General features: G+C 39.8%; 1 protein-coding gene across 7 annotated transcripts in view; it reads left to right on the top strand.

Moving 5' to 3' along the window:
- The window catches only part of PKHD1 (PKHD1 ciliary IPT domain containing fibrocystin/polyductin), a 450,367-nt gene that overhangs the window by 78,520 nt on the left and 344,023 nt on the right, over positions 1-27,824 (top strand). For all 7 annotated transcript variants that reach the window (XM_045843325.1, XM_045843324.1, XM_045843319.1 and 4 more), the window contains one exon: positions 3,614-3,764. In XM_045843325.1, coding sequence (XP_045699281.1) covers positions 3,614-3,764 — 151 coding nt within the window. The remainder of the gene's footprint in view (positions 1-3,613; positions 3,765-27,824) is intronic.

Raw genomic sequence — 27,824 nt, 5'->3', positions numbered from 1 at the left:
GTGTCATTATGGAGAGTCAGGCAGGAGGGTAGCAAATGCAAAGGACCCATCAAGTTTTATAAACTGTCAGAGGCCAGAGGGCACAGTAGAGTGAGGAGGAAAGAAAATGGCTTTACATGAGCTCAGGGGGTCATGTAGGGAATTTAGTTTTTCTTCTAAGAATAGATTAAGTAACTTTCCAAAGTCGCAGAGAGAATCCTTGGCCATGTCAGTACCGGAACCCAAGGCTCCTGACTCTCAGTGTACTTAGCACCGAGCAATGCTGCCAGCATTAGAGAAGACAGCCTTGGAGATCATGGTTCAATGAGATTTCGGAACCACAGGAAGCAGTTTCAGCCTAAGTGAGGAAGATAGAATGAAGCAAGTGGTTTTTACTGCCTGTCCTAGAACGTGTATATGAGAAGATAACTGGCTTACTTTTGGATCTGATCAGACCAACTGAAATAACAACAGAAGAGTGGTCAGGAAACAGGTTCTAGAACTCTGTTTGCTATCACTTGGACCAAAAATGTTTACCACGTTCCCTCACAATAAACATTCATGTGCATGCATGTGTATATGTAGTCTATATCATCTATGTCCACCTATTTCTCTATATCTGTATGTTTATATTTGTACATAAATCTTGTCAACTGCAGTACTAAATTCATAGATTATTGTGGAAGAAAACACTGAATAGTAGCTATTAAGAAACTTAGAAATTTTGTAGATGATAGGCTATTTTTGATATCCTGGAGTTTCTGCTAATTTTGATGATGGCTTTTTAATGAAAGAAATCTCTAGTGAGATAATCAGGAATAAACACAAAAAAATATGAGCTAAAGCTTGTAAAAAAGTCTAAGCTAACAGATGAAGGTTTTAACTCCTCTGGAGCAAACAGAACATTATTTAGGGAAGACAGTGCATTGCTACAGGCAAATGGAAGGAGGAAGTGCCGCACCCCTTTTTACTGGAACCATTGTGGACAAAGAGCCTAGAATGAGCAGAGGAAAGCTCACTGGAGGAAGGGTGGAAGCCCAAGATCAAGAAACGTTGTAAAGGAAGTTGGTCACTCCTTTCTTTGAGTTCATGTTGGTGCCCCACGTCATTCCTATACTAAGTATAAAAACCTTGCTCATATGATTGGTAATCGGTATGAGAGAAGGGCACACAACAGAGAGAGCTGATGGGCATATATTCTTGTATTTGTCTAAAGAGGGAAAAAGAGGAATTCTGGAAATGTAGACAACTAAGCCGGTATTATTCCTGACAAATTTCTAGAATGCTTCATATATCAGATGGTTTGTGAGCCTTCATGAATGGAAGTAGCTACCTGGGAATCAATTCACAAGGAATATGATGGGCGGTAAACCAGCTTCATTGCCTCTCAAACTCTTTCAGATAGCTTCCCTACGCAGTTGCAAAAAAGAAGTTCTAGCCCTAAAGTGCAAGGTGGCCTGATACAGCATCAGTTGGTTCGAAGTTAGGTGTTTCCTTTGAACAGTCTGTGTGAATTTTTATTCTATTCTACCCCATTTCCATATTCATCTAAATATTACATTACATTTTAATTTAAAAGTAAAATTACTTTTTTTTTCTTCTGAATCTTTGAGTGCAACCGACACTACAGGAGCCGGTGCTGTAGTTTTACCCTGTGGCTTTGTCTGCCCCCTGGATGATGGCTCAGCTAAATGGATTTAGCTACATTATGGGCTCCAGATTCAAAGTGTATTTGAGCAATGGGTCCACATAAGTGAGGTGACATGCAACGATAATGAATGTAAATTCACTCATTTACATTTTAACAATAATTCTACCAACACCAGTACCGCCAAACTCTACAGTAAGAGCTGCCTCCTCTGACATTTAATGTACGCCAGATTCCATGTAAACCATTCTGTAGGCATCATTTTGCTCCACTCCCTCAACACTTTTGTAAAATAGGCACTTGATAATTAGTACTCTATTTTATAAACATGGAAATCAAAGCTTAGAGGGTCGTGTCTTCATGTGTCATATGGATGGTAAATATTTGCTTGGAAACTCATATCTAGCTGGTCTGCCGCCAAGCTTAACCTCTGTATGCTAATGTTTCTCAGAAAATCAGGTAAACAAATACAGTGTGGTGAAATCCTCAAGCAACTGTGGCTCTGAGACCACCATGTTCATTTGGGTGCAGGGGCTACCAAACCAACACAGAGTTAGGTGCTGTGAGATGGAGGTCTCAGATGAAGGGAGACCCCAGCCCCAACAGTCGACCCAAACCATGTGTGTTAGTCCTGGCCCCGTGGTATTAACATACAGACAACCTACAGCAGGTCTAGAGGAGAATGGGCATGAAAGTCATGTCTTGGGTGGATATGGATCTAGGAATATTTTGGCAGGAAGAAAAGAAGATTACGTGGACATGGGAGTTATACTGCTCATTATTTTTAGCATATTGCAGGAGCAACCACTTTCACACTGATTTGAAAAACGATGCTCTAGTTCAACATGATTTAGTTTCTCAAGCAGTAACCTTTCAGCCTCTCTACCACTCTTCCTGGCCTTCCTATGGGCTCCGTTACCTGGCTGATGTTCAGTCTGCGTCTCAAAACCTGAGAATACTGCTGTAGGAGACAGGACACCTGGGTTCTAATCTCAGACCTGCTGTAATTTTGTTTGACTTTATGCAAATCCCCTGATCATCTTGGGTTATATTTTTTACACCTTTACCTGCTTTACAGGCTGAAATGAGATCATACTATGAAATTGTTGAACAGTTTAAAATATCTGCATTAATAATCTTTGAGTTAGTTGCAACAATGCCTAAAGCCAGGATTATTGTTGAATAAATATCACACCTGTTGGGGACATTACCCTGTGATATCCATGCTCTCATCTCCCCTGGACTGCATGGTTTTAGACTTCCCGTAATGCTGTTTTTCATTTTAAATGCAGTCTGGCTTCTCTCCTTAAAGCAAGAGGACTTTTAAAGCGAGTGGCTGGTAGTATAACTGGCACATATATCGAATCTCCTTAGTCTGGGCTGTTAAGTAAGTTTAATTAATTTACTAAGTTAATGTTCCACTGCTAGCAACAGAGCCTCATTGCCATCAGCTGGGGAGAGGGAATTGAAAGCTTAAATGAGCTCATTTTTTCACAGTTGGAATTAGGGACCAGTTAGCCAGTTGTGTGGGTTTTCCAATTTCTCCATCTGCCCTGGGGGGATTCAGGCAATTCTCTCCCCCAACACTAAGTGTGAGTAAGAACAGGAAAAGGAAAGGGGAAAAGAAAAAGAAAAGAAACCCCATCCTAACATTTGCTTCCATTTGGAACTGGAAGTATTGTTTGCTCATTGTTTGTTAAGTTGGGCTTGGAGAAGCTTTTGCTAATGTTCCTAATAGGTTTGGAAAAGAGAAAGGCCTCAGTGAAAGATATTTACCATGTGCATTTTCATTGCAGGGTGTGCAGATAAAGGGAAAACAAATAAACAATAAAAGAATGGAAACAAAATTACAGAAATTTGCAAAATTTGACAAATGGTGGCCTGTAGTTGCCACAAGCTAATGGCTTGCAATGATTAATAAGAGTAAAAATAATTGCATTTCATTAAGATTGATGACACCCCATTTAACCTCCCCTCTTGTTTCAGCCCTAAAGTGGAAAGAGATGAAGTTCTCATCTATAATAGCTCCTGTAACATTACCATGGAAACTGAGGCAAAGATGGAGTGTGAGACGCCTAATCAGCCAATTACCGCCAAGATTACTGAGATACGGAAAAGCCGGGGCCAGAACACTCAGGTATAATCAAATCTTTTTTACAGACTGATTCAAACAGCTCAAATTAAATTTGTAATATTGTGTACATTAAAAAAACAATTTAGTCCAAATGGCAGCGATATATAATATTAAATGCTCTCAAACTTTGAGGAGCTGGTCTAATGCACAACATCTGAATTCACAGTTAACTATAGTTAATCATATATTTTCTCAAAAATAAATGAGTGCTGCCTGGGCTCTTTTAAAACAAATCCTGAACAGATAATCTCAGCATTTTGTCCTGCTTTCTGCGTACATGTTTAAAAGGGGCTTTCTGTGGTTTATTTCTTCATGAAATAAATGGCCTACAATTTAACCAAGCGCTCCTGGAAGGTTTCCAAATCGCTCAGCCATCCTCAGTTGGTCAGATGGCGATGTCTGCTGGTCCATCCGGTTCATCTCTCTTCCATGGAGAGTGGAGTGGAAACTTCAGTTTCTGAGGACATTACATGAAAATAAAAACTGAAAAATCTGCTGGGTCATTTGGTCTGTCTTCTCTACCTCAGTTCATTCATTTTGAAATCATCTAAACCACCCCCTCCAAGTGGCTCTCTAAGACATGTTCTCAAAAGCCCCCAGCGAGAGCTTCCATAGCCTCCCCAGGGACTCTCATGAACTGGAATCAGAGGCTAAGGGCTCTTTGAAAATACCTCAGATCATCTTTCACAGCTCTCCTGGCATCTCTCGGCACACACATAGAAAATAATATTTCTTGAGCCCCTACTCCCTTAGGTGCCTTTCTCTTTATGAAAGCAATTCTCATATTTTTCTCTTTTTGTCTCTTTTATTTGGAACAAACATTTATTGAGTGCCTATTATGTGCTACACATTATACCAAATTCTCTTGTGAAAGCTCCTTCTTAGACCTTCCCAATTCCACACTATACTTCTTGAGTTCATAAGGCGTAATTTTCTATAGCTTTTGGACAGATGCTGAAAATGTATGCAATTACAGGTAAGATGATTTTTCTGTCTTTCCTGAACTATTTCCTGTCTACCTTCCCATCCCTTTGGAGTCTCTCTGTCCATTTTATCGCCTCCCCAGGCTTCTCATGCCCCTTTATCTTCCTGTCAGGTGGTTGCACAGTGCTGTCAGTGCTTCCTTATGTCCACCCCTCCCCTGAATGCATCTCTTCCTTTCAATGCATTGCCAATTTTAATTCTTCATCTCTGGCATGATAGTCCCCTAACTGCAGCTTCCACTTCACCCCTGTGCCCCTTTCTTGGCAGTTGGCTGTCAGGGAAGTCTCCAAGGTTAATCGTAGTGAGGGGGGCCGCTGAGCCAGTGTTGTATTGTGGAAAGAGAGCTGTGGGCTAAAGATGAGCTGTGGGACAATGAGTAGTCTTTAAGCCATGTGGGGTCTCAGTTTCCACATGGCTCAAACCCCGAAGTTGTTGAGATGCTTGTGTGAGCAAATGCCGGTGAAAGGGAGGAGGAGAAGTGTTGCACAGTGGTTGATTGTGGGCTTTGGAATGAGACTGCTGGGGTTTGAATATATCACTCTCGATCTGAGGGACTTCAGGTAAGTTACTTTACCTCTCTGTGCTTTAGTTTTCTCATCTGTAAAGTGGGGTAAGAATAGTACCCACCTTAATAGGGTTAGTGTGAGGATTCTAACACGTGAGCCACTGAGAATTGCACATAACACAGTTTAAATGTCTAATGTTAGCCATTATTGGCAGTGCTGGTTTGCTAGTAAAAGTTCTAGTAAGTGATAAGAATTATTTCTCTGTAATACTTGCTGTTTTGACCACATCACTTCACTTCTTAGATCTTATCTAATTTTTCATGTTCTCCAAGACTAATTTTGAATTTTTGAGGCTTAAATGCCTCATTCATCCTTAAATATTTGTGCAGTATGTATTTATTGAGTTCCAACCATGTCTGAAGTCCTCTGCCATGCTTGCTCTGAAGGAGATAAAAAATACCATGGAAGGAGACCCCACTTTTAGGGGATAGGAAGGAAGAAAGGCCATGTGTGCAAGTAGGTAAGCTTCAAAGAGGGACACATAGAAAAAGTTCATCACAGGTGGATGAGACGTTGATAAGTCCCCTCACTGGAGAGGTCACAGCTGGTCATTTGACATCATAACCCATGTGGCCCTAAGCATTGTGGGGGAAGTAAACCATTTTATCTGTAGGAACCAGAGGGCCATGTCTGTCAAAACCTACTAGGCTAGTGTCAGTGTCTAGGAGACTCCATTTGGGGGATGTCTTGTTACCCCATAGATCTGAGGATGTCTGGTTTTCCTGCTTGGGCCTGCAGGCATGACTGTCTAATGTGGGCCTGGGCCTGGGGAAAACTGGGTCTGACAGGTGCTTAATCCAAACTAGAACTCAGGTCTCCAGCTCCAAGTATTATGTGAGAACCTTGGAACAGTAGTTTCATGGAATAGTAGCAATTATTCTGTGATAAAAAGGGTTCCAGAGTCAAATACATCTGGTGAAAGCTGGGTTAAAGAAAGTTATAAATTTTTTTTACCAAAGGACTTTTGAGGACATTCAATATATGCTACATAATATGAATTTCTAAGGGAGGGTTGTGATGTGGAGCATTACCCAAATGTGTTTGTCGGTGGAACCCTTGATTCCCAGAATCTCTCCTGGGGCTGGTGTCTATTCTTCTGCCCTCACTTTGGGAAATGTTGCTCATACCATGCTCTTCCCCTGTCTTAGAGCAGGGAGTCAGAGATAGGAAAGGTTACATTCAAATTGGACAGTGGACCAAAGTCAGCTGAAGTAGGAGGTTGTATCATGCTATGAAGAATGAGCAGGGTTCAGGCATTCAGGAGGTGCAGAAGAAAGGGACTCCTGGTGGAGGAGTCAGTTCATACAAGACACTGACACAAAAGCCCATAGGAATAGTGCAAAGAACATGGGGACAAGTGAGTTGTAGATTTGGGAAGATAGGCTGGATTTGATTGTGATGGCAGGTTAGGTGTTTGGTCCTTTAATTCATCAAGTAACAAGTCATCCTTGAGGAGTCACTGCATGATCACGGGTGTGTGTGAGTCACATGGATCTGGTGCCTGGGTTGGGGTGCTTTGGGAAACCCAAGGAAGGAAACCCCTGCTCCCACCCTTACCTCCCTTCAGTTGATTCTGAGGAAGCCCAACAACCATTTCAAGATATGTCAGATAATTCCACTCTTCTCAAAAAGTTTCCAGGGGCTTCCAAATCCTCTTTGTAGGGGCTTTCCAACTCCTTTCCTTCAGCTTCTCTCCAGCTTTACTTCTCACTCTACCTCCTTCACCTACTATGTTCCAGGCCCACTGCCTCCTTGCTGGCCCTGGAACATGCCAGGCTTGCTCCCTCAACCAAACCTTTGCATTTGTTCTTTCTTCTGCTTAGAATACTCTTTCTCCTCCTTTTCCATGTGATTCCCACTTTAAGTTTTTGCTGAAATGTTACTTTCTCAATAAAGTCTACTCTTACCACCTTATTTAAAATGGCAACCAAGCCCTTTTCACTCCACAGATGCAAATTTTTAATTCTCTTTTTCCATAGTCCTTAGCACCTGATAATGTACTAGACAAGGTCCTAATTTATTATGGTTATTATTTAGTATCTGACTTTGCTTGCTATTATATGATCTCCAAAAAGGCAGAAATGTTTGCCTGCTTTGTTCACTGGTATATCCCAAGTGTCTGGAACAGAGCCTGAATCAATTGTGCTGATGATCAATGAAACACAAATACAAGCAGTTAAAACAAGCCTTCTGATGTACTGTTCTCCAGTCCCACCCCCTGGAAATTATGTCTGAAAGGAGACATGCACACACACAGGTATACACACTTCCATTTGCACATGAAGATGTTAGTGTGTTATTTATGTCATTCTTCAACTTGCATTTTTTTTAAAAAAAAAATAATGGTGCTCGAGCACATAAACTCCTTGAAAAAAGGAATACTTGCTATTTCTCAATGCTTAGAACTATGTCTAGTACACAGCAGATTTCAAGAAAAATTTTAAATGGATGAATGGATTTATAAATGAATGAATACATCATGGTCATCTTTTTGTTTGACATCCATTTTTCTTTTCTTCAGAAGACTTCGATTATACTATGTATACTCAGTGTACTATGTATACACTGTGATACTTTGAGACAAGAAAAAGAGATATTCAGAAAAGAAAAAGAAAATCTAAAAGAGTGCTGGAAAACAGAATAAGGTGTAATAAGATAACCAGGTATTTTGAGGGATTTGAAGGAAAAATAGATGGGTTGGATGGGTAGAGAAACTCTAGTAGAATAAATACAATGCAGAACAAGTCTAGAGAAGCTGATATAAAGAATACTGCTATACTTTTCAATGGAGCTCTGGGAGAAATTCCAAGCTGAAGAGCTACATAGGGCAGATGACAGGGTTATTAATGAAAGAATTGTTTGGGGAACTGCTAGGGTGACATTTCCCCTCCTACTCTCCCTCCCTTTCTTTTCTTCCATTTCTGTGATGTGTAGCCCTCAAGATGAAATCTGAAGAATGGCTCATAAAACAAATAGGGCTGATTTTGTTTTGGGAACAGCAGATGGGTTCGGTCCATTGTGGATGTTGGGTTAATGTTAAACTCAGCCAAACCTCAAGGTGGCTCTGGACAGCAGGACAGACCCAGGGAAGGAAGAAAGCATTGGGAAAGCAATGATGTCCTCACTTCTGTCTCCAAAGACATTTCCTTTCATTCTACCCACCCAAATGTTTTACCCAACAACCTCAGTGGTGGGAATGTGAGGAAGTTTCCCTAGGCATCTGGTCTGCCCCATCAGTGGGGAAAAAGTCTGAAACAATGCAGCTTACCCCGGAGGTAATTTAAAACCTAGAACCCTATACTCAGTCAAGTATGATTTGGAGTAAGGAAATAAAAACATATACACTGTACACAATTCAGAAAGTTTGTTGTCTTCTTATCTTTACTTTTATTTATTTATTTTTTAAATTTTCAATTACAGTTGACATTAAATATTCTATTAGTTTCAAGTATATAACATAGTGGTTAGATATTTATATAACTTTACAAACAGATCCTCCAATAAGTCTCATACCCACCTGGCACCATACACAGTTATTACAATATTACTGTCTCTTTTCCCTATGCTGCACTTCACAGAGGCAGGTAAAAGTAGGTTTATAGTTGTTCATATGGGAAATAATAAAATAATTAATAAATGATAATACAAGAATAAAGTCTGTGTTTTGTGTCCTCATAACTGCACACCTAGTTTTCCCATCCTGTACATCCCCATGACTATTTTTCAGTTGTCAATTTGTACTTCTTAATCCCTTCTCCCTTTTCCCCCAGTCCTCTGGACCCCTGGCCTTCCATTTGGCAACCACCAGTTTGTTCTCTGTATGAGTTGGTTTCTGTTTGTTTATTTTTACTTTTTTTTTAGATTCCACATACAATTAAACTCATATGGTACCTGTCTTTCTCTGTCTGACTCATTTAACTTAGCGTAGTACCCTCTAGTCCATTCATGTTGTCACAAATGGTAGGATTTCATTCATTTTTATGGCTGAGTAATATTTCATTGTGTAGATGTACCACTTCCTTTTTATCCAATAGTCTTTTGATGGAAAGTTTCAGAAAGCTTATCTCCCTTGTGCACTCTCTGAAGAATGATGTTCTCTTGAAAGCTGTGAAATGAATCCAAGAACAAAGATGAAATGGGATACAAGAAACAGTAATGAATAAAGAACCTGAAAAAGAGCAGAAATAGAGTCAGAATTATTGAATATGTGACTGTGACACGTACTATAATTAAGATTGGATTCTTACCCAAACAGAGGTAGGAGCCTCCTGTTGCAAGTAGGTATAATAAAGAACAAGAAACAGAGGTGTAAACCCACTCTTGTGTAAAATGAGGAGATATTTATAATATAAATGCAAATATGTGAAGATGCAAAGTAAATGAGAGAATGCTAAATGAATTAATAGGGTGGATAAAAATAAAAATTAAGTTCCTGTGAAGGGAAATTTAGATAAAAATCAAGATGACTGGCCCCACAGAATGCTGGAAAATCTTCAAATTTAGAGACATTTAGGTACCAGGACATGCTCATCAGGCAGCGTGCTAAAGGTCGGGGTTGTTTGAAATCCTCAGTAAAAAGTAGCCAGAGCCCCTGGACGGACACTGTTCCTGGCGGCCCCAGTCAGTCATCTATTCCTACTCCTCCCTCCAAAGAAGTGGAGGCACAATTTCTGTACAAATTGAATTAGCGAGCTATTAATCAGGTGCCTGATACCAAGCACAGGGGAGAAAGGAATGAAGAATACCTTGAAATCAAGAGGATGAATGTAAGTAACTGCTTACTCTTTAAAGAGTGATCAGTCTACCCCAACCCCACTGAAATTTTTCCTCTGCTTAGCTCTAGAATCCTAGCAACTCAACATCTACTCCTTCCAGAAAGGAGCCTGGAGGATACTTTTCTGGAGAAATTAACCAGAACAAAGACCCAGAGATTTTGACATTTGTAAGCCTCATGAAGTCCCACTTTGGTGGTCCATTTAGATTTTTACTACATTACTATTAAGTGTGAATGAACAGACTTTTGGTTTTGCTCATGAGACAGTACAAGTTTTACATATCCTCCTGCAATACACAACTATAAAGCTAGTCAAAATATACTTCAGGCATTAGAAAACAGATAGCATAAGCCTGTGATCCTTGAAAGAAGGGGCACACATAAGGAGACTGGCTTTCTTTCTGGGAGCACTATTCCCAATGCAGCTTGGAATATTCCAGAAGCAGTCACAGTGAGTGGAGTTCAGGGCCGCTCCTGGGGGCAGGAGGTATGGAAGAGGATGTGGAGGTAGAAGGAAGAGAAAAACGTCTAGTAAAAATGCCTAAACTTATTCCAAATTTGATGAAAACTACAAACCCACAGATCTAAAAGTTTAATAAATCCAAATCAGAGGCAACATCAGGAGATCCATTACTGGGGTTCTCAATAATGTTAAGATGTCAGTTTCTCCAGTTAAGATGTAAATTCTACATTAATATTTGGAGTCAATGCAATTAAAAAAAACAACAGGTTTTTTGTTTGTTTATTTGTTTTGGGTAAAATATTTCCAGGTGGATTAAAATATATAAAAATGCCACAAATAGCCAAAGCTACCTTGAAAAAGGACAAAATTTAAAGACTAATTTAAAGTTTTACTCTAAAGCTATAGTAATAAATAGGAGTTGTAAGTAAAATCTTGTTTGAAAGAAGGGTTCTACTGCTAAAAGTATGTTTGCAAACTTGGTGCAGTGTCCTGGAACCCAGGGCAGTGGAGAGATGGAAGGAAGGTGTAATGAGGCCTAGCCGAAGGGCTGCGACCAGGAGGTGCTCAGTGACATTAGACCAGGAGGTGCTCAGGACAGCACTAGTGAGGAGGAAAACCAGATGTGGGGTTGGGAAGTAATTGAGTGGCAAGTAAATGCAGGCAGCTCGTAGAGATCAAGTAGGAAAAGAAAGGAAGGATGTAGGTAAATATCGTGGTTGGGAAGCCCGTCCTCAAATTCATACCCACTATCATTAGTGCTAGGGATGGTGTCTTATGTTCAAGGTGCTTTGATTAAAGCACCTTGAACTTAAGTCTACCACAGAGTGTTACCTGATTTGACAAGCAGGAGACTCCACAGGTCTCTCAACCCATTCATTTTTTTATGACTACGCAATAGCTTTCAGATAATGCCAATGTTAGCTGGTTAAATCATCACCATTTATTTCAGTATTATTTATACTTTTAAATTCACTTTGTCTCCCCAGTGCCTGAATTATGGTTAAAAAAAGCAGAACCACATTGCTTACTTCAATTTAATCCCTGCTTTTTGTTTAAGGACATTCTCCTAGAAAATTGGTGCAATACAGTGATATGAGGAATTTTACATTGTCTTTATAGTGTGTATAGCTAGTTAGAGGCTAATTTGAAACTACTTTCCAGTTGCTAATTGATTTTGTTCTTCCTATTACTGAAATCTAAAAACAGTTTTTCTCTCCCTTCCCACCTCCCCTCCCCTCCCCTCCCCTCCCCTCCCCTTCCCTCCCCTGTCCTCCTCTACCCTCTTTTGGTTTTTCTTCCCTCTTTTCCCCACTTTCTTCTCCTGTTTTTCTTTCCCCCTTCTGTTCCACTTCCTTGGTCCCCTCTCCTCTTTCCTTCCCTCCCTTTCCTTTTCTTTTCTTCTCTCCCTCTTTCCTTTCCTTCCCTTTAAACCCCCTCTTCTGCTCCGTGTGTATCTCCAGGTGGCATGCCTGTGCAAGAGGTGCTGTTGAAAGCAGGGCTCAATTGATTGCTAGGCCAGGGACCTATCATGTAGAACTCAGCCATTGCCCTGTGACCTGGAGGAAACTTACTGAGTCCCTGTGCTTTGACTTCCTGTGTGAATTGAAACTCCTAACATATACCTGTTACCTACTGTGAGGGCAGGGGGAGTTGAGAAGGCAGGTGGTTTCATATCTAAAAGGGACTTCACCTCCATAGGATAAGTAGGCAGGTAGCAGGCACATGGTGGCCAGGTAGCAGGCACATGGTGGCTAGGACTCCTGAGGCCTGACTTGTAGTTCTAGCAATGTCCCTTGCCTGACTTCAAGTGTGTGGCAAGCCATTTAATCTTTCTGTTGATTAAGGTTAGTACTACCCAACTTCCAGCTTTGGGAAAGAGGAAGACAATACATATAAAAGTGTTTAGTAGTGGGAACCCAAAAGTTCAACAAAGGCATTATGACATAGTAGTTATGAAGTGGTGCTCTGGAATAAAGCTGAATTTGAGACTGATTTTTCTATTTATTATATAATTTTAGGATTATACAATTAGGAAATATAATAAATGTGCAAGAGCTCTGCAAACTTTTATTCAGAGTTAAGATGTTGAAATTTTTGGCATTGTTGGATTGTGGTGTTATCACAACTGGAATGTGTTGTGTCAAGGCTTTGCCGCTTTTGAATCCAAAATGTTCTATACTTCTATGTATTTAAAAAGAGGAAGTACAGGAAATATTTAGCTTGAATACAGACTTAAATTCATCTGAATAAATTAATTATGCCTCTCTGTTTCTCAGGGATTCTTTGTGTTAAATGACTCACATCAGCCTGTTCCCCTCACACCAAAGTATCACCAGCAAACAAGGATATGGTTTCGAAGACTCTTTGTCATGTTTGGCCAAAAAAAGGTTCTTATTACTGAGTGATCATTACATTACTATATATGAGTCTGAGTCACCTCAGGTAAACTGCTCTTAATTTTTTAACTTAGAACAATAGTTTCTGTTGTCAGTGAAAAACTGAGCTGATTAGCCCTGGGACAGGCAGATGGCAGTCCCACTGGCCTAGGACATAATTATTTCCTTCCAAAGTACAGCTTCGTATATTGAAGCTATTCTGGTGTAAATAAATACCGAGTGGATTTTTTTTCAGTGAAAGTTAATATTCAAAAATACATGGGTGCTATTTCAGTCTGATTGTGGGAATGTAATGATCAGATTTTTTCTGAGTCTACCCAAGTACAAGACTTTAGCTAGCCTGCAGATAGACATGAGTGCTGTGAAATTGCTTTGGGTGGTAGAACCATATTAGGCTTCTTTTGATTCTATAGGGATAATGAGGCTTGGTGAATGAAGAACTAGAAATGTTCAAGTTAGTTCATTTGCTGGCTCCTTGGTGACTTTGGACAATCAACTTTTGTAATCTCATGTCTCAGTTTCTCCATCAGTGACATGGAAGGATTTTATGAAAATCCTGGTAATGGAATATGGGAACTGTGATGTATGAATATGTTCACTATCAATATACTTAATTGTTTATGTGAGAAAAAGCTTGCTTTTCAGAGGTCCATTAATTCCTTTCCTGGAGACATTATAGTGAATCACCACTTCCTCGATACTTGATGGAGAATTAAGAGCACCTAGATGTGAACAGGCTCCCTTCCCAGGCATGAGGGGTCTCAGGTAGTTGCTAAATGGATTCAGAAATTAGGTATAGTTCTACTGTGTGTGCGTGTGTGTGTGTGATGGCAATGGTGTGATAGTATTCATGTTGGGAAGAGCCATATGAGTTTCATAAGTGTTTGGATATATGGTTTCCCACTAGGCATGTTAGGGATTTTTCACTGTGCTAAAGCTATGAAATACTAGTATCTTTGAGCCAAATACATATAGCATTTATGTTTGAAACAGCAAATGACCATCTTGATCTTGAAATATAATAGACAAGTTAGTTAATTTGGAAAGCTTGGGTTTTCTTCCCAGTGGTGCCCTCTTTTAAATCTTGTTTTCTCAGCCATGCATCTTCCTTTCCAAGGTCCTCGTTGTTAGTGCCACTAGGCTGAAGTCTTCTTTTTCTTCAAGGAGCCTCAGTATTGCTTATAAATGTACATCTTTGTGAGAGAAGCTTGAGAAAGCCTTGACTAGTTACCTGCAGTAGTGGCTGGACCCCTGAGGTGAAGAAATTTGTGTAAAAGTGAATAAGGAGGAACATCTCATTTTAGATGAAGAAAGACGTGGTTGCTCCAAACACTGATGGGGTTATGGAAATTGACTTCATCAAATTGAACATTCAGCTCAGTGACAAGGAACTCCCTTTCTCAGGGGGTTGTTTTAAAGGAGAAGGAAAGGGGAATGAGAAGTAGAGAAGCAGAGGTGTTGGGTAGAATTAAGAGAATTGGTTTTTGATAAAAACCATTACTCAGAAATGGAGATTCTCCTTAGGGTAATATGACTTGCATGGGTAGACTGATGTTCGCTTATTACCAAGTCTGTAAAATGGTTGACTCAAGCATAGGCTTTCCTGCATAGTTTTCAGTATTCCTGCTTCTTTTCTTACTGGTTCATCCCAGCTTTGAGGGTGTGAAACTAGTAACATTGGGCAGATCAAGGAAGGATATATTAATCCTACTCTGCATGATGGCTCATTTAGTTAACTGTCTTTCTGCTGTCTTCCTGGATTGTTTTGACCAAAGTTTGGTTAGGCAGGATCTCTTCTGGCCCCTTGTCCTTAACTAAAGTTAGCTGATGGCAGGCCTCTGGCAGAGTGCTGACAGAGGAATGTCTACCTCAACAACAGTTCAAGGCACCTGACTACTTTTTTTGTATGCAACCAACATAAATGCAAGTCAAGGGAAGGATGTGTGGATAAGGGAAGCCTTTTCATAAAACATGTACCAAGAGATCATCTCAGCTACCCCAAAATGTAGGAAATGCATTCTTTCTAAAGAAGAAAGGAAATGTAAGAAAGTAAACAAAAACAAAACCAAAAAAATAGGAACGGCATGTTTTGGTTTCTTTGATTTGTCAAAGGAATCTCTAGCTTTTCTAAGGTATGATAATCACTGTGCTTGTTTTCTTGGGTTCTCATCTTGATGGGAGATGCAGCTATAGCACAGAAGGAATCATTTTGAAGTATTTTCTTACTTCCAATTGAGTGCTTGGTTTCCTAAGTTTAATGGATATTTAACTGATTTCTAGGAACTAAGAGAATGTTCTGCAGTTAGTCCCCTCTGTGATAGCTATCTCCAGTATCCAGTTCTTGTCTATTTTGAGCACAAAAAAAGCTTTGCACTTTTCCACCCTTTTGAAGTTGTGGGCCATATGACTTGCTGAGAATATAAGTAGAAGCATTTTATGTCAAGGGCTTAACTCTCCTGCCCTCTCTTTTCCTATTCCGTGATGACTAAGTGGCCCAGAACATGGGTTAAACTTATAGAGGACCATTGCTATATCTTGAGAATTACTGACATTCGTGGTGGACTTTGTATGAGCAAGAACTAAACCTTGATTGTGTTGTGGCCATGAAGAATTCAGGTTGTTTGTTATTGTACATAACCTGTGATAGATAGTGATAGTGGTAATCTATGTAGTGACTAATGATACATCTTTAACCTTTAGTTTTGTGGCTAATCCACTGAATTATGCATAGTGTCTTTAATTCTTGCCTGTGAGTCCACATGCAATCATGACCTGGTGTATGTTCTTGGTGGCAGGTATGACAAGCTGGACTATGAGATGAGGCCATGAAGCAGAAATTATGGATTGATGGGATTTTGTGGGGGTAAAATCAGCCTCATTTCAAACTCTGGTTTCCTACTTTCTTCCACTCTCATTGGTGGTGTGGAAGGTCTTCCATTCTCACCTACAGTCACTAAGTCCTATAGATCCTCTGTAGAATTTCCTAGTGTTAGGAAATTAATTGCCATCTTTTGCAGTGTTGTTGCATACTGTGAGAGTTTGTGGGGAGACATGGCTATTCCTGGCCTTTCTGCCTAGGCTAACTCTTTATTTTCTAAGGGTCACCCAGGAACATATGCATAAAGAAAATTTGTTTAAATGAATCATATATTTATGCTTATAGTCTATATCTATATCTATAGCTCTGAATAATGTATATTTGTTCATGCACTCATGATGTTTCATTTCTCTCTTCAAATTTTACCTTCTAAAAATTGTGTTATGAAAATCCTTCAATCACAAGGGGAAAAACACAGTTCATATGGACTTAAATGTAAAGGTACTTACAGAATGAGAGCTCAGGAGTCATAAGCATAGCTTGCTCCAGCATCTCAGTGCTCACTAATGAGAAAGCTCTTCCCAAGTCTCTGCTTTTCCTTCCACAGGGTCAGAGTCAACCTGAGGCTGCTTTCTCCATGGAACAAGATGGTTGTCAGCAGCTCCCAGGTTACCTATTCCCCTATTTACATTGCATGAGAACAAAGGGTCGTTTATGGTCATGGTCTTGAAAGTAGGAAGTTTCTTTCCCAGAAGCTCCCAACAAATGGATATTCATGACTTATTGGTTCAAGCGGAGTTCCTTGACCATACTGTCCTATGCTTATCACAGGGTAATAAGCGTTGCTGTTTCTTTTTCGCTAATTAGTGTCCACTGTGAACCTTAGATTAGAGCTACTCATACCCCCAGTACATGGCTAAGAATATGAGAGTTGTGATACTTGGATGGAGAATCTTGGGGCTGTTGATGAAGGAAAACTAGAGAATGGACATTGAGTGGGGGTGGGAGGATCAGCCAACACTTGACCACAATGGAATGGCCTCACTTTTCTCCTTATGGCTGCAAACTAAGGCCTCTTCCTGTATCCTCCTCACTAGTTCTTTCTGATAGATTAAGACAGGAGAGTCATTGCTGATGCATGAAATTTGACAGAGGTAAAAACAAGGTACCTTTTCTGTATAAGGAAGTTGGCTAAGTGGAAAGGGAATAGAGGATCTGGTAAACTTCTCTTAGCATTCAGTAGAGTGTTCGCTTTTAACAAACAAACAAATGAACAAGTAGACGAGAAAACATAATGACTCCATAAAACACACATACCTTCAGTAGCCTGCAGGACCTCAAAATCAGTTATGTATTTCTTTTGTGATGTGCATCTTCCTGATTCATAATGACAGTAGTTGTTTTTATGATGTACCAGCTCCCAAAGGGGATGGCTCATCATTCAGTTCCATGCAAGACCACCATCCTCTAATAATAAAGAAAAGAGCAATCTAGGGAAAGAAATTGTCTGTTACAGTGTTTGTTTCTCATAATGGATCTTCCCAAACATTTTACAAATATTAATTAAACCTATCAGTACCACTGTGTGATGAATACCTATTTTTATGGAGTGCTGTAGATAGAGTCAACTGACCAAGGCCCCTCCACAAATTAATGTCAAAAGCAACCCCCTTGACTGTTGGACTCACAGTTCCAGTACCAGTCACCTGACAGCATTGCCATTTAACTTCCTTCCCTTCCCAGAGGGGAAAAGTATGCACAGCCAAGCAGAAGCAAATACATTTTGTTCTGCTGCTGCCTGGAAAAGATTAATCTGAGTTTGAAGGACACTACCTGATGACTTTATGAAGACATTGAAAGAATGGAGCAATATGACCAGTAGAGAGGGCATGGTGCTCCTGCAACAAGGAATGAAATTATTGTCCTTTAATCCTTATCAAATATTATTTACAGATCACTCACAGGGTGCTAGTCATTATATTAGTCCCTATATGGGATTTTCAGATGGTTACTTATAGAGATGACAGAAGACTCTACAGCTATGAAGGGCTTGGATAAAATTATGTGTTCAACTTTGAAAGGGATGTGTTCAACTTTGAAAGGGATGTGTTCATTTTACCAATAAATGTGATCCATCCCCTGCCTTGTGGAATGTACTGTTAGGTAGGGGAGATTAAAAAAACTCAATAACTACACTATAAGCAAAATGTAATAAATGAAATAATAAAGGTATTCATAGTTTACTGTGGAAAATCAGGAAAGGACAGGAAATCTCCTGGTTGGAAAAATTATCACTTGGAAATGTCCTGGGGGGTGTGGCATATTATCAGGGCCTGAATTTATGAGGATTATAAAGATAAGGGAGGTAAGGAGTAAAGGTATACTAGTGAAGAGACGAGTATTGCAGAGTCTCAGAGGTGAGAAAACATGGTTTATAGATAAGTAATTATATTTGGCTGGAGTGTACAAATGAAAAAAAGTAATGGGAAATGGAGTAACTGGAAATGAAGGCTGGGGAACCTGAGTGGTCTTGAGTGTCAAACTACGAAGTGTGGATTTAATCCGGGAGGAAATGTAGGGCTTTAAGAGGCTTTATAAATTTCATAGCTACCACTTTGTCTCATGAAGTATCCCTTAGAGCTCATATTAGAGTCGAAATGCTAGTGTGGCTCAAGTGTGGCCTGATGCCAGTTAGTTCTAACACACAGAGCTGCTGTTCTCTTGCAGCTCAGACACAGGCAGATGAAAGTCAATGCTGAGGCAAGAGTATAAGGAGATGAGGCATCTTAAACCTGTAGCTGAAAGGGTTGAGGATAGGAATGTATAATAAGAGAAGCACCAGGTGACTGAGTGACAGGAAGCATAGGTGATTCTCCTTGCTGTTCCGGGTTCCTGGTAAGTTACAGAGTGAGGCAGGGTGAAACTGGTCTGAGAGTGGCTGACGTAGGTCCTGTCACCCAGGTTGTCATGATTAGTCAGTCAGCTGTGTGATTATGGGCAAGTCCTCTGTAGTGAGGCAGTGGACTAAATTAGCGTTTTCCAATGTGAGCCCTGTAGAGGATCAGTAATGCAGAATGTCCCATTAGAAAAAAAGGGTCTGTGGTCAGCTAAGATGAGAAATACTGTTGACACCGCAGTTTCACTCTGGGCGTCACGCTGTCCATTGAGGGACATGTTAAAGTCTTAGAGTTCTGCAGAAAGAGGTGCAGCTTTACTCTGCTGAACTCGGCCTTTCCTACACTTCTTTGGTCATAAAAATCTTATTTATTTTTCTTCCATGCATTAATACCTATTGGCTCCCTGTGGGGCATTTTGGACAGCTTGGGCTAGATTATTTTAAGGGGAGAGTCCTACTTGTGTACTCTCTCTGTGCCATCCCCTAAAGTTTCTTCTGTCTAGGATTTTATAAATCCAAAGGAAGTCTGCTCCTCCAGTCTGGTTGAGAGAATTTTCCTACCAATAACACAGGCTTGACTAGTATCCTACAATCAACTTTCTCTCAGAGTGGAGGCAAAAAGTTCTTCAAAAGTGTTTTTAAAAGTGCTTTGAGATCCTCTAAGGCAGGAGATCCCTGGTGGATTCATCATATGACTTCATTAGAAACCTTGTATGCTAAGGAGCTATCAACTTCAGCTTCCAGTTTGGAATCATATTTCTAACGTATTCTATTAACCAGGAAAGAGCTGAGGGATTATTTTTTCTTTCTTTCTTTCTTTTTTTTTTTTTTTGCATCTGTATATAATGTAATTTAACCTAGCAAAAAAGACACTGCTCGTCTGTCCCACAGGACTTAATTAACTCTCAGCTTTATGGCACAACACGGAAATAATAAGAAAAGGAAAAGTTCGGATGTTCCGTACCTGTCCACTTCCACCTCTGGTGCATAATGAGATGTCAGGAGCGGTGACACTGACGAGAGGTGTAAAATGTGCTGATTGCAGGAGGCAGCAAGCTGCCTGCTTGGCTCCGGGGAGTTCTGGATGGGCTAGAAGGACCGAGGACCCAGCCGGTAGCCTTTCCCTTCAGATTACAATTTCCAAAATTCTCCCCACTCACCTCCCTGCCACCTGAGTGGTGGTTTTGTTAACCTTTAGCTCTGTCTTCTGCACCTCGGTTGGATGTTATGATAATTGTCATGGGGCAGATGCCATGTTTATTAAGCTGCCTGTAGCAAATCGGACTGGTAGTGCAGGATTCTACCAGCCAACCCTCAGGGGAGCCCATTAAGAAATTGCAAGGCTAATAAAAATTGTGCTGGATGAAACTGCAATCTACTGGTGCCACTCCATGATGGGTTGAATCTGGTTTTAAATATTAATGGGGCAGGTACTGAAGGTTTGAACTGGGACCATTGTACCAGCAGCACTGAAAGTTGTATATTCTTAACCCAGAGCTGGAACAGTGCGGTGAGACAGTGAGCTTGCTTCTCTGGACGAGCTTTCTGCACATTCAAGATAGGAATTTATGAATGTTTTTTACTTGCTAACAATGCACTGCTCCTGGGAAAAAGCTGCACTCTGCCATGTGGCATGCAATTTAGGCTACAGTTTGAGTCCTCTGGCCTCACACTGATTGAAGCTCCCAGTGTCCATGCCTGAGGGGAGCCTTGAAAACACATGGGGAACAGCTCCCAACTCCTCGTCTCAGTAAAATGGTTCTGAAACTTCTCTCCTGGTAGAGTCTCAAAAAGAAGATTGTGTGAGATCTCTTGGAGAGCCATTCCAGAACATAACTTCATCTTCACACTGCACCCCATCAAATCCAGAGCCCACTGCAAAAATTCTTCATTCCTTTTCAAATCCTTTCTGCTTGTAGCATTCATCATGTCACCTGGATAAATGGGTAGTTTTCAAACATTAGAATGAAACAACCAAGTATATAATTGCTGTTTTGGGAATATTGAGAAACATGAACGGAAAAACATAATAGGGTATTTTAGGTCTATGTGTGATGTCATCTAGAGATATAAATTTTGTATTTTGACTGTGAAGAAACACTATGACTACTACTAAGAGAAAGAGGTGCTTCCTGTGAGGGACTGAGTGAAGCTCTTTACTTGAACTAGGCATTACGTTCTCAAAATGACGCTTTGAATTGATTACTATTATCATCTCTGATTTACAGATTAAATTGCTCAGAGAGATTTAGTAGCTTGTTTCAGGACACACAGTGGGTCAGTGGCAGGGCAGGGACTCAGAGATTGAAGAATTCTAGAGCCTGTGTTATTTAGCTAATTTTTTTTGAAAACTTTTTTTTCAAAAAAGAAGAAATTTTTTTCCCTTTTATAAATATTTCCCAAGATCAATATGTGAAGTTACAATATAAACTCGTGGGAGCAGATGTTTGGGTAGTCAGGAAAGTCCACAGGCTTTGCCCACTCCTGCCTTTTCTGGGTGGTGTCCTACTATTTGTGTTCTAGATCCTTCCAGTGAGATATTTGCTTCCTCTACCTGTCTGCTCTGATGGAGATTTGAGGGGCAGTGTCTGTGTGTCTGTGTGTGTGTCTGTGCATGCATGTTTATGCAGGGGGTGTGGTGACATGCAACATGAGGTCTTTTCTGTAACTACTTCAAGGGTGAAGTTTTGTGGCATAAACACAGGAATAAACATAATTAAAACTGAGGATCACTAGATTGAAATCAGTTCTCAAAACTTTTATTGTGACTTTCAGAAACTGCTGTTGAAACTCTATACATTGGAAAACACAAGAGAATCGTACTTGTACCAGAGAAATAAGTTATACAAAGTACAAAAGGTAGTTTATTCCAAAAGGCCTTAAAATTTCAAAGGAAGCCCTTTGGTTTCTAAAACCTAGTTTGCCATTTTTTACCTCTGTTTTCCTGCAGGTTGCAGAAGTGGAGGTATGCTTGACACAGCTGATTTTCATGGTATCTTCCTGACTCTTTCATTAAATCTTAATAATATGAGTAATATTTAATAGAAATTACTTCTTTTGCAGTATAGAGAGAGTCTCATTATTTGCTTTGCTGTATTATTTCAGTGAAGGAATGGAAGATCAGTTTTATAATTGCAAGATGTTCAGTTTAATCTTTTTTTAACTTTCTGGAGAATGAGGCAATGCATCTTAAAAGGTAGGGATGGGGGGTGCTGGCATGGGCAATATAGAAATTTTATAGTTTTTAGGTGCTCGCCAATATTGCATTGCTCTGTAATTTTAGCTTCTCTCTTTCTACTTAGGCTCTCTACAAAATCACTTATGTGCTTTAATACATGGAACTAAACAAAACACTTTTCAAATGACATGTGCTTAGAGTAGAAAATTTAAAAAGAGGTAGTAGAAAGAGGCAAAAAAAGATCATCCATAATTTCAGCATTCAGTTGCTTTGATCCTTGCCAAGGAGATGTTGGTCAGTGATGTCATGAACCATGCAAGTATTCCCTGGCACCTTCACCCTGTAACCTTAGCTGGAGGGTTTAGGGATGGCAACTCCTCATTTCAAAGTCTACAGGCATTGGGCACAGAAGTAGAGTAATGTGGTAAATTAATTAAAGGACATTCTCTGTATGTTGAATGAATAAATTGGAAGTGTTGTAATTCAATGTTGGCAATGTGTGGGGTGATATATCTATCTCTGTCACTATATGTCCATCCAAAAAAAGTGAAGGGGTTAGCCAAGGGACGTATATGCATAATCCATAGACACAGACAACAGTGTGGTTATGGCCAGAGGGAAGGAGCAGAGGCTGGGTGGAGGCAAGCAAAGGTGGGGTGCAGAAATGAGGACATCTGTAATAGTGTCAACAACAAAAATAAAGGAAAATAAAATAAAAGGACAAACATAAAACTTCTACCATAAGAAACAATTCTGTTCAGCATCATAAAAAATTAATTCTATTCTTTATTGGGATGTCCCACACTCCTGTGGGACAATGGGAGGGAGAGTGCAATTGGCCTATTTAAGGTAATATATTTATTAGTGCCTATTTTTCTTTAACTTTTATTAAATAATTTCAAACATATGAAAGTAGAGAGAACAGCATGATGAAACCTATGTCCTCATCACTCACCTTCAACAGCTATCAATTTATTTACTTAAAAAGACCTTTTCATTGAAGACTATTTATATGGGTTACCTTTGAAAGGGGAATCTGCAAATGGGAATGTTAAGAATAAAGGCAAGTTTTTGCATATGGGTTGGGCCATGCTTGGTATCTCATCAAATTTCATGCCTGAGCAACTGACTATTCATTAACTTTAAGGTAATAAATAGTATGTTGACCATTTTTTATGTGACAAGCACAAGGCACATAGCTATTTTGCATGCATTATTTTTGCAGCTCCAGGGAGCAGATATTATTAGCTCCATTTTACAATGAAGGGAATGGACACATCTGAAAGTGGAGAGACTTGCCCACAGTCCCACGACTAACAAGGTGGGAGATGGGGATTTTGAAATACAGTCTGGCTAACGTTGGACTTTCCTTTAACCACGACACTGCCTGCTGAGTAACTTACAAACAGCGACAGTGAATGGTGTGTCGGGGTGGGAAGAAGCTCAGGTGGGGAAAGGATAAAGCAGTATGGCAAATAAATTTGAGTTAATCAAAAGAAATCTTTCAATAAAATCTCAAAACTAGTGACAAATAGGGCAACTCTAAGTGAGTTGAGTATCACTTCAAGGACACAGCTGTATTTTACTAAGGAACAAAATGTCTCCATTTTATTTTGAAAACCAAGACTTTTCCCAGCCCATAGCTGCATTCCTGGCCCTGGAATATGGAAGGGCTCTGAAAGAAATGAGGGGCTCCACTCATCCCTAGTCTGACTTTGTATGAAAAGATGTCCATTGTAATAAAACAAAGAAATATGCCAAACAAGGGAAGGAAAGGACGCGGGAGCAGATATTATCGGTGCTGGGAGAGGCAACATCTGCGCCAGGTTGTTAAGATGTAGTGAGTCAAGATGGCCACGGCAGTAACCACAGGCTATGTCAAGAGATAAATGGTTGACCCCAGCCTGTGTCAGGCTACGATTGATGCCACTATCAGCCCTGGTGCCTTCCCAATGATTTTTTAAAAAAAAATCTTTGATAGAGTGTGTTATCTAGTTACTGGCACTAGGGCAATAGCCCGGAGGGGTGAAGGAAAAGGAAAGAATAAAAGGTCACTTCAGGAGGACAATCTCTGTCGGACTAAATGAGAAAAAAAGGATCTAGCTGAAAAGGGGAGGAAATAAATAAATAACAATAAAAGCAGCTGCTAGGTGCATGGATGGGATAAGTAAAATTGCTGTTTCCCTTTTGTCTGTCCTCCTTTCTTTCCTTTTTTCTCTCTCCCTCTCTCTTCTTATCTTCTTCCCTCTCTTCTTCCTTTACTCTCTCTCTCTCCTTTTCTTTTAAATTAAGATACACTGTGAGTTTTGCTGGGGAATCTAGCAGATGTAGTTATAGATTCTTTGTTATTTCCTTGAACTTTTTTTAATGGTTTGATTGGAATTGCTAAGACTTTAAAAAAAACTGTCTGTAGAAGAGGTGAAATTGCAGGCCTCAATTAGCACTCCCAGCCTGTCTGTAAAATAATGATAATTCAAGAGTGAAAGATACAAAACAAAAGAAAATTTCTCAAATATTGAAAAAATGTGCCTTTATAATAAGTAATTAATTTAGTTTTGGTGGATATGTGAATTCACAAATAACTCTCCTGTTTGTCTCCCCAAGTGTGTGTGTATGTGCCCATATGCATAGTGATTTTCATAAGCACCTATCTATATGCAGTTTTGGAAAGGCAGGAATAAAATTGTTTTTGTTCAGTATTGCTGCACCAACAGAATTCTATTTCATGATAATAACTTAAAATGGCTTCTTTTAGCCTTGAAACAAGTTTAGCAGGGGAAAAAAGAAGGAAAAACTTGGATAGGTTTTTTTTTTTTTTTTTGCCTAAAAAAACATGGCTTTAATTAGGATGAATATATTTTCTTTTTAATTGACCTGGAAAAATCTAGTGTTTTCTGCATCGAGTGTTTGTAGGAAGTAAAACAATGGTTCCGGGGCAAGGGGCCTGGAGGCTGGAGTGGATCCATGGCAGTAATGCTTTCCTTGAGAAGAATCGTGTTGTATAGGAAGAATATTGGTCTCCAAAAGGAACTCCAGAGAGAGCAGAGAAGTATATTTCAGGCAGAGTCCACACACTGCTGAGGCCAGAGGAGTTTAACAATGTGATTCACTGGCCTTCTCACTGGCCAGCGCTATGCAGGGCCATCTTTAGTCAGCACAAGTTGAAGGACTTGCTTTACCATCCTTTTCTCTGTCACAGGCTTGGAGTAGTGGAAAGAGCATGAGCCATGAAGCTGGCAGACTTGGGTTCTAGCCCCTGCCAGCACCATGTTCCTAAGTAGCCCTGCGTCCATGGCTTAATTTCTCAGAACCATAATTTCTCTCGTGCATATGATGGCAGTAGCATTTCACATTATCTTCCTGCAATGTTTCTGAGACTTAAGTAAGTCTACAGATGTGAAAAGTCTCAGAAAGTACTAAACTTTTAATGTAAAAACTTTTATATTAAACTTTTAATAGTGCTTTTAAAAAGCACTTTTCACCTCTCACAGTTCTCATGTCAGTGCGGATTCCAGTGGAGCGTGGCGGTGGTGGCTGGCTGTGACGTGGACAGATGCTTGCTGAGTAGAGGAATGGAACAGTGATTCTTGGAAATTTCTGTTGAATCATTTAAAGTGGGGGCAGGGTGAAGAAATTAAATTATAGGGCTAGATGAAAAACAGTGTGAATTTTTTGTGCTTTTAATAATTTCTAGTATGGCTACATAAATTATGTGCTGTATAATTTGGTTTGCTCATAAAATTAATATTTCATATACTACATTTAAAATTAAAGTTTATTTTGTTCAGAATCTGTCTCTTTTATTGAGGTATAGATTACATATAACAAAACTTGCACAGGTATTAAGTATATATAGTTCATTCATATGTGTAAGACTATGAAGCCTACACTCAAAATTCAAAATATAGAATATTTCATTAACCAAGAAAGCTGATTTGGCTTTAATTGTTTTTACTTATTTTTGCCATAAATGGTGATGGAGCAAGTAAATCTAAGAAATGTATTGTTTGCTTGTTTTTCTTTAAGGAAAACTACTAGAAAGGCAAGGAGTGGGCAGTGAAACTTACTGAGCACCTATTATTTGTCAGGCACTGAGTTGGCCCTCACATGTGGTAGTTAACTCATTATAATGGCCTTGAAAAATCTCCTCTTTATCAGTGAGGAACTGAACTTTAAGGAAATTAGGAGATTATCAAGGTCTCATAGTGAGCAACTGGTGAATTTGAGACTTTAGTGAGTAGAAAGCCTATTTCTTCAACTGGTAAAATAAAACAATTTCTGTTATTTGGGGACCTGAGGTTCTTCCACAGAATCAGAGACAATGAAAGTTCACAATTTTTTTTAAAAGGTCTGAAGAAAAAGAACTCTCCCATGAGAGGAGAAAACTTCATGGATATAATTTTTGATTGGTGATTCAGTCTAATTGAGATCTTTCTGTTTCTGGGGCTCTATTTGTCTCATAATTCCAGGTTTCTGGAAACTTTACCACTATTGAGACATGTTTTATATCGTTCTCAGTTGCTTTGTAGGGCATGGACTCCTAATATCTGAAAACAGAGCTCTGAAGTCCTGGTTTTTGTCCAACTTTTTGTCCTTGGGCACATTACTCTGCCTCCGGATGCCTCAGTTTTCTCATCTGTCAATAGGGCCAATAAGATAGATTCCTCACCAGGCCTCTGAGCAGTTTAAATAGGGTTATGGAAGTGAAGGTCTTAGTGCAGTGCCTGGTGTCTATTAAATGCTCAGTCAGTGTTACCACACCATTATTCCTCCCAGCCCTGCGCCTTCAGCCCTGAGTATTGCAATTGTTTTGGTTTTCATTTTGATATTTTTGAAATTCCGATCAATTGGTTAAGGTGCTCCAAAATAGGGGGAATCTGAGTGAGAACACAATTGACTGTGCCCTGCACTTGCATGTCCCAGCCTTTGTGAGGGCTGCTGGTTGGTGCTGTGTCACGGTGCCCCCCACCTGTGTACCCACTGCTCTGCCCGGTACCTGCAGTTTTTGCTTGTGTCCTGCTGAACTGTGTGCCCCTGGGAGGTGACCCAAGAACCTAGCCCCGTGGGCCTGGTGGTTCGTAGGTACTGAAGCAGCATTTACTCAATAAATGACAGTTCCAAATTTCATTCCTGGGCCAAGATCCCTACTCTTCCATTTTCCTTGTGGAATGAGCAATAATGTAAGAATTAATTTTTGGACAAGCAAAAATTTTTCTTTGAAATACCAAGCCATGTTTATTTTGGATATTATCTTTTATAATAGAGTAAAAGCTTTTATGCTTTTTTAACTGAGTATAGGCAGTAGAATCAAATGTCTCCTTGATGCTCCAGAATCATTAGCACAGACTTCAGCAATTTTACTTTTTAAAAATAATGCCTCTATCCTAGGTAGTACTGATGTTGTGAAAGGTGTGTGCTCCTCAATCAGTGGCCCATGGATGTTCTGTCCCTTCCTTAGCTGTCAGACTGAAGGTTTCAGACCTGGTTCTGCCAGCAGCCTTCACTTCCTTTTCTAATCAGTCCTTCTGTTCTCTTCTCTTCCATCTGGTAAGACAACAAAATGTTAATAGATGTGTATGAAAAATCAGAGGAAAAAATTCTGAGGAAAGCCTTGATGCATACTTCTTAAAGAAGTGTGTGAGGTTTTTGTGAGTGGTCAATGCAACATATTCTCCTCCCCCACCCCATTGCTCATGAGTCATCTTCATGACTGAGATTGTGAGAGCTCAGCCCTGTAATTCTCCACTAACAAGATCTAAGATAGTGTTCCTATAAGACTAGAACCAATGCTATATATCTCTTATATTTCTGTTTTATTTTTTAAATGTAAAGATACAAGATAATAATTATAGCTACACAGATTCCCCAAACAGAATAATGCTTGTTTATTATTAAGTTTTTAACTCTGTCTCCCACTTTTATAACTGGAAATATGATAAGATGACAAATAAATTCTTCCTGTGACCTGTGCTATTTGTTGTCATAACT

Source organism: Phyllostomus hastatus, unplaced genomic scaffold (genome assembly GCF_019186645.2).
Source record: "Phyllostomus hastatus isolate PE091 unplaced genomic scaffold, TTU_PhHast_1.1 phas_contig_40, whole genome shotgun sequence".
Taxonomy (NCBI): domain Eukaryota; kingdom Metazoa; phylum Chordata; class Mammalia; order Chiroptera; family Phyllostomidae; genus Phyllostomus; species Phyllostomus hastatus.
This window is presented reverse-complemented; position numbering and strand designations above follow the sequence as displayed.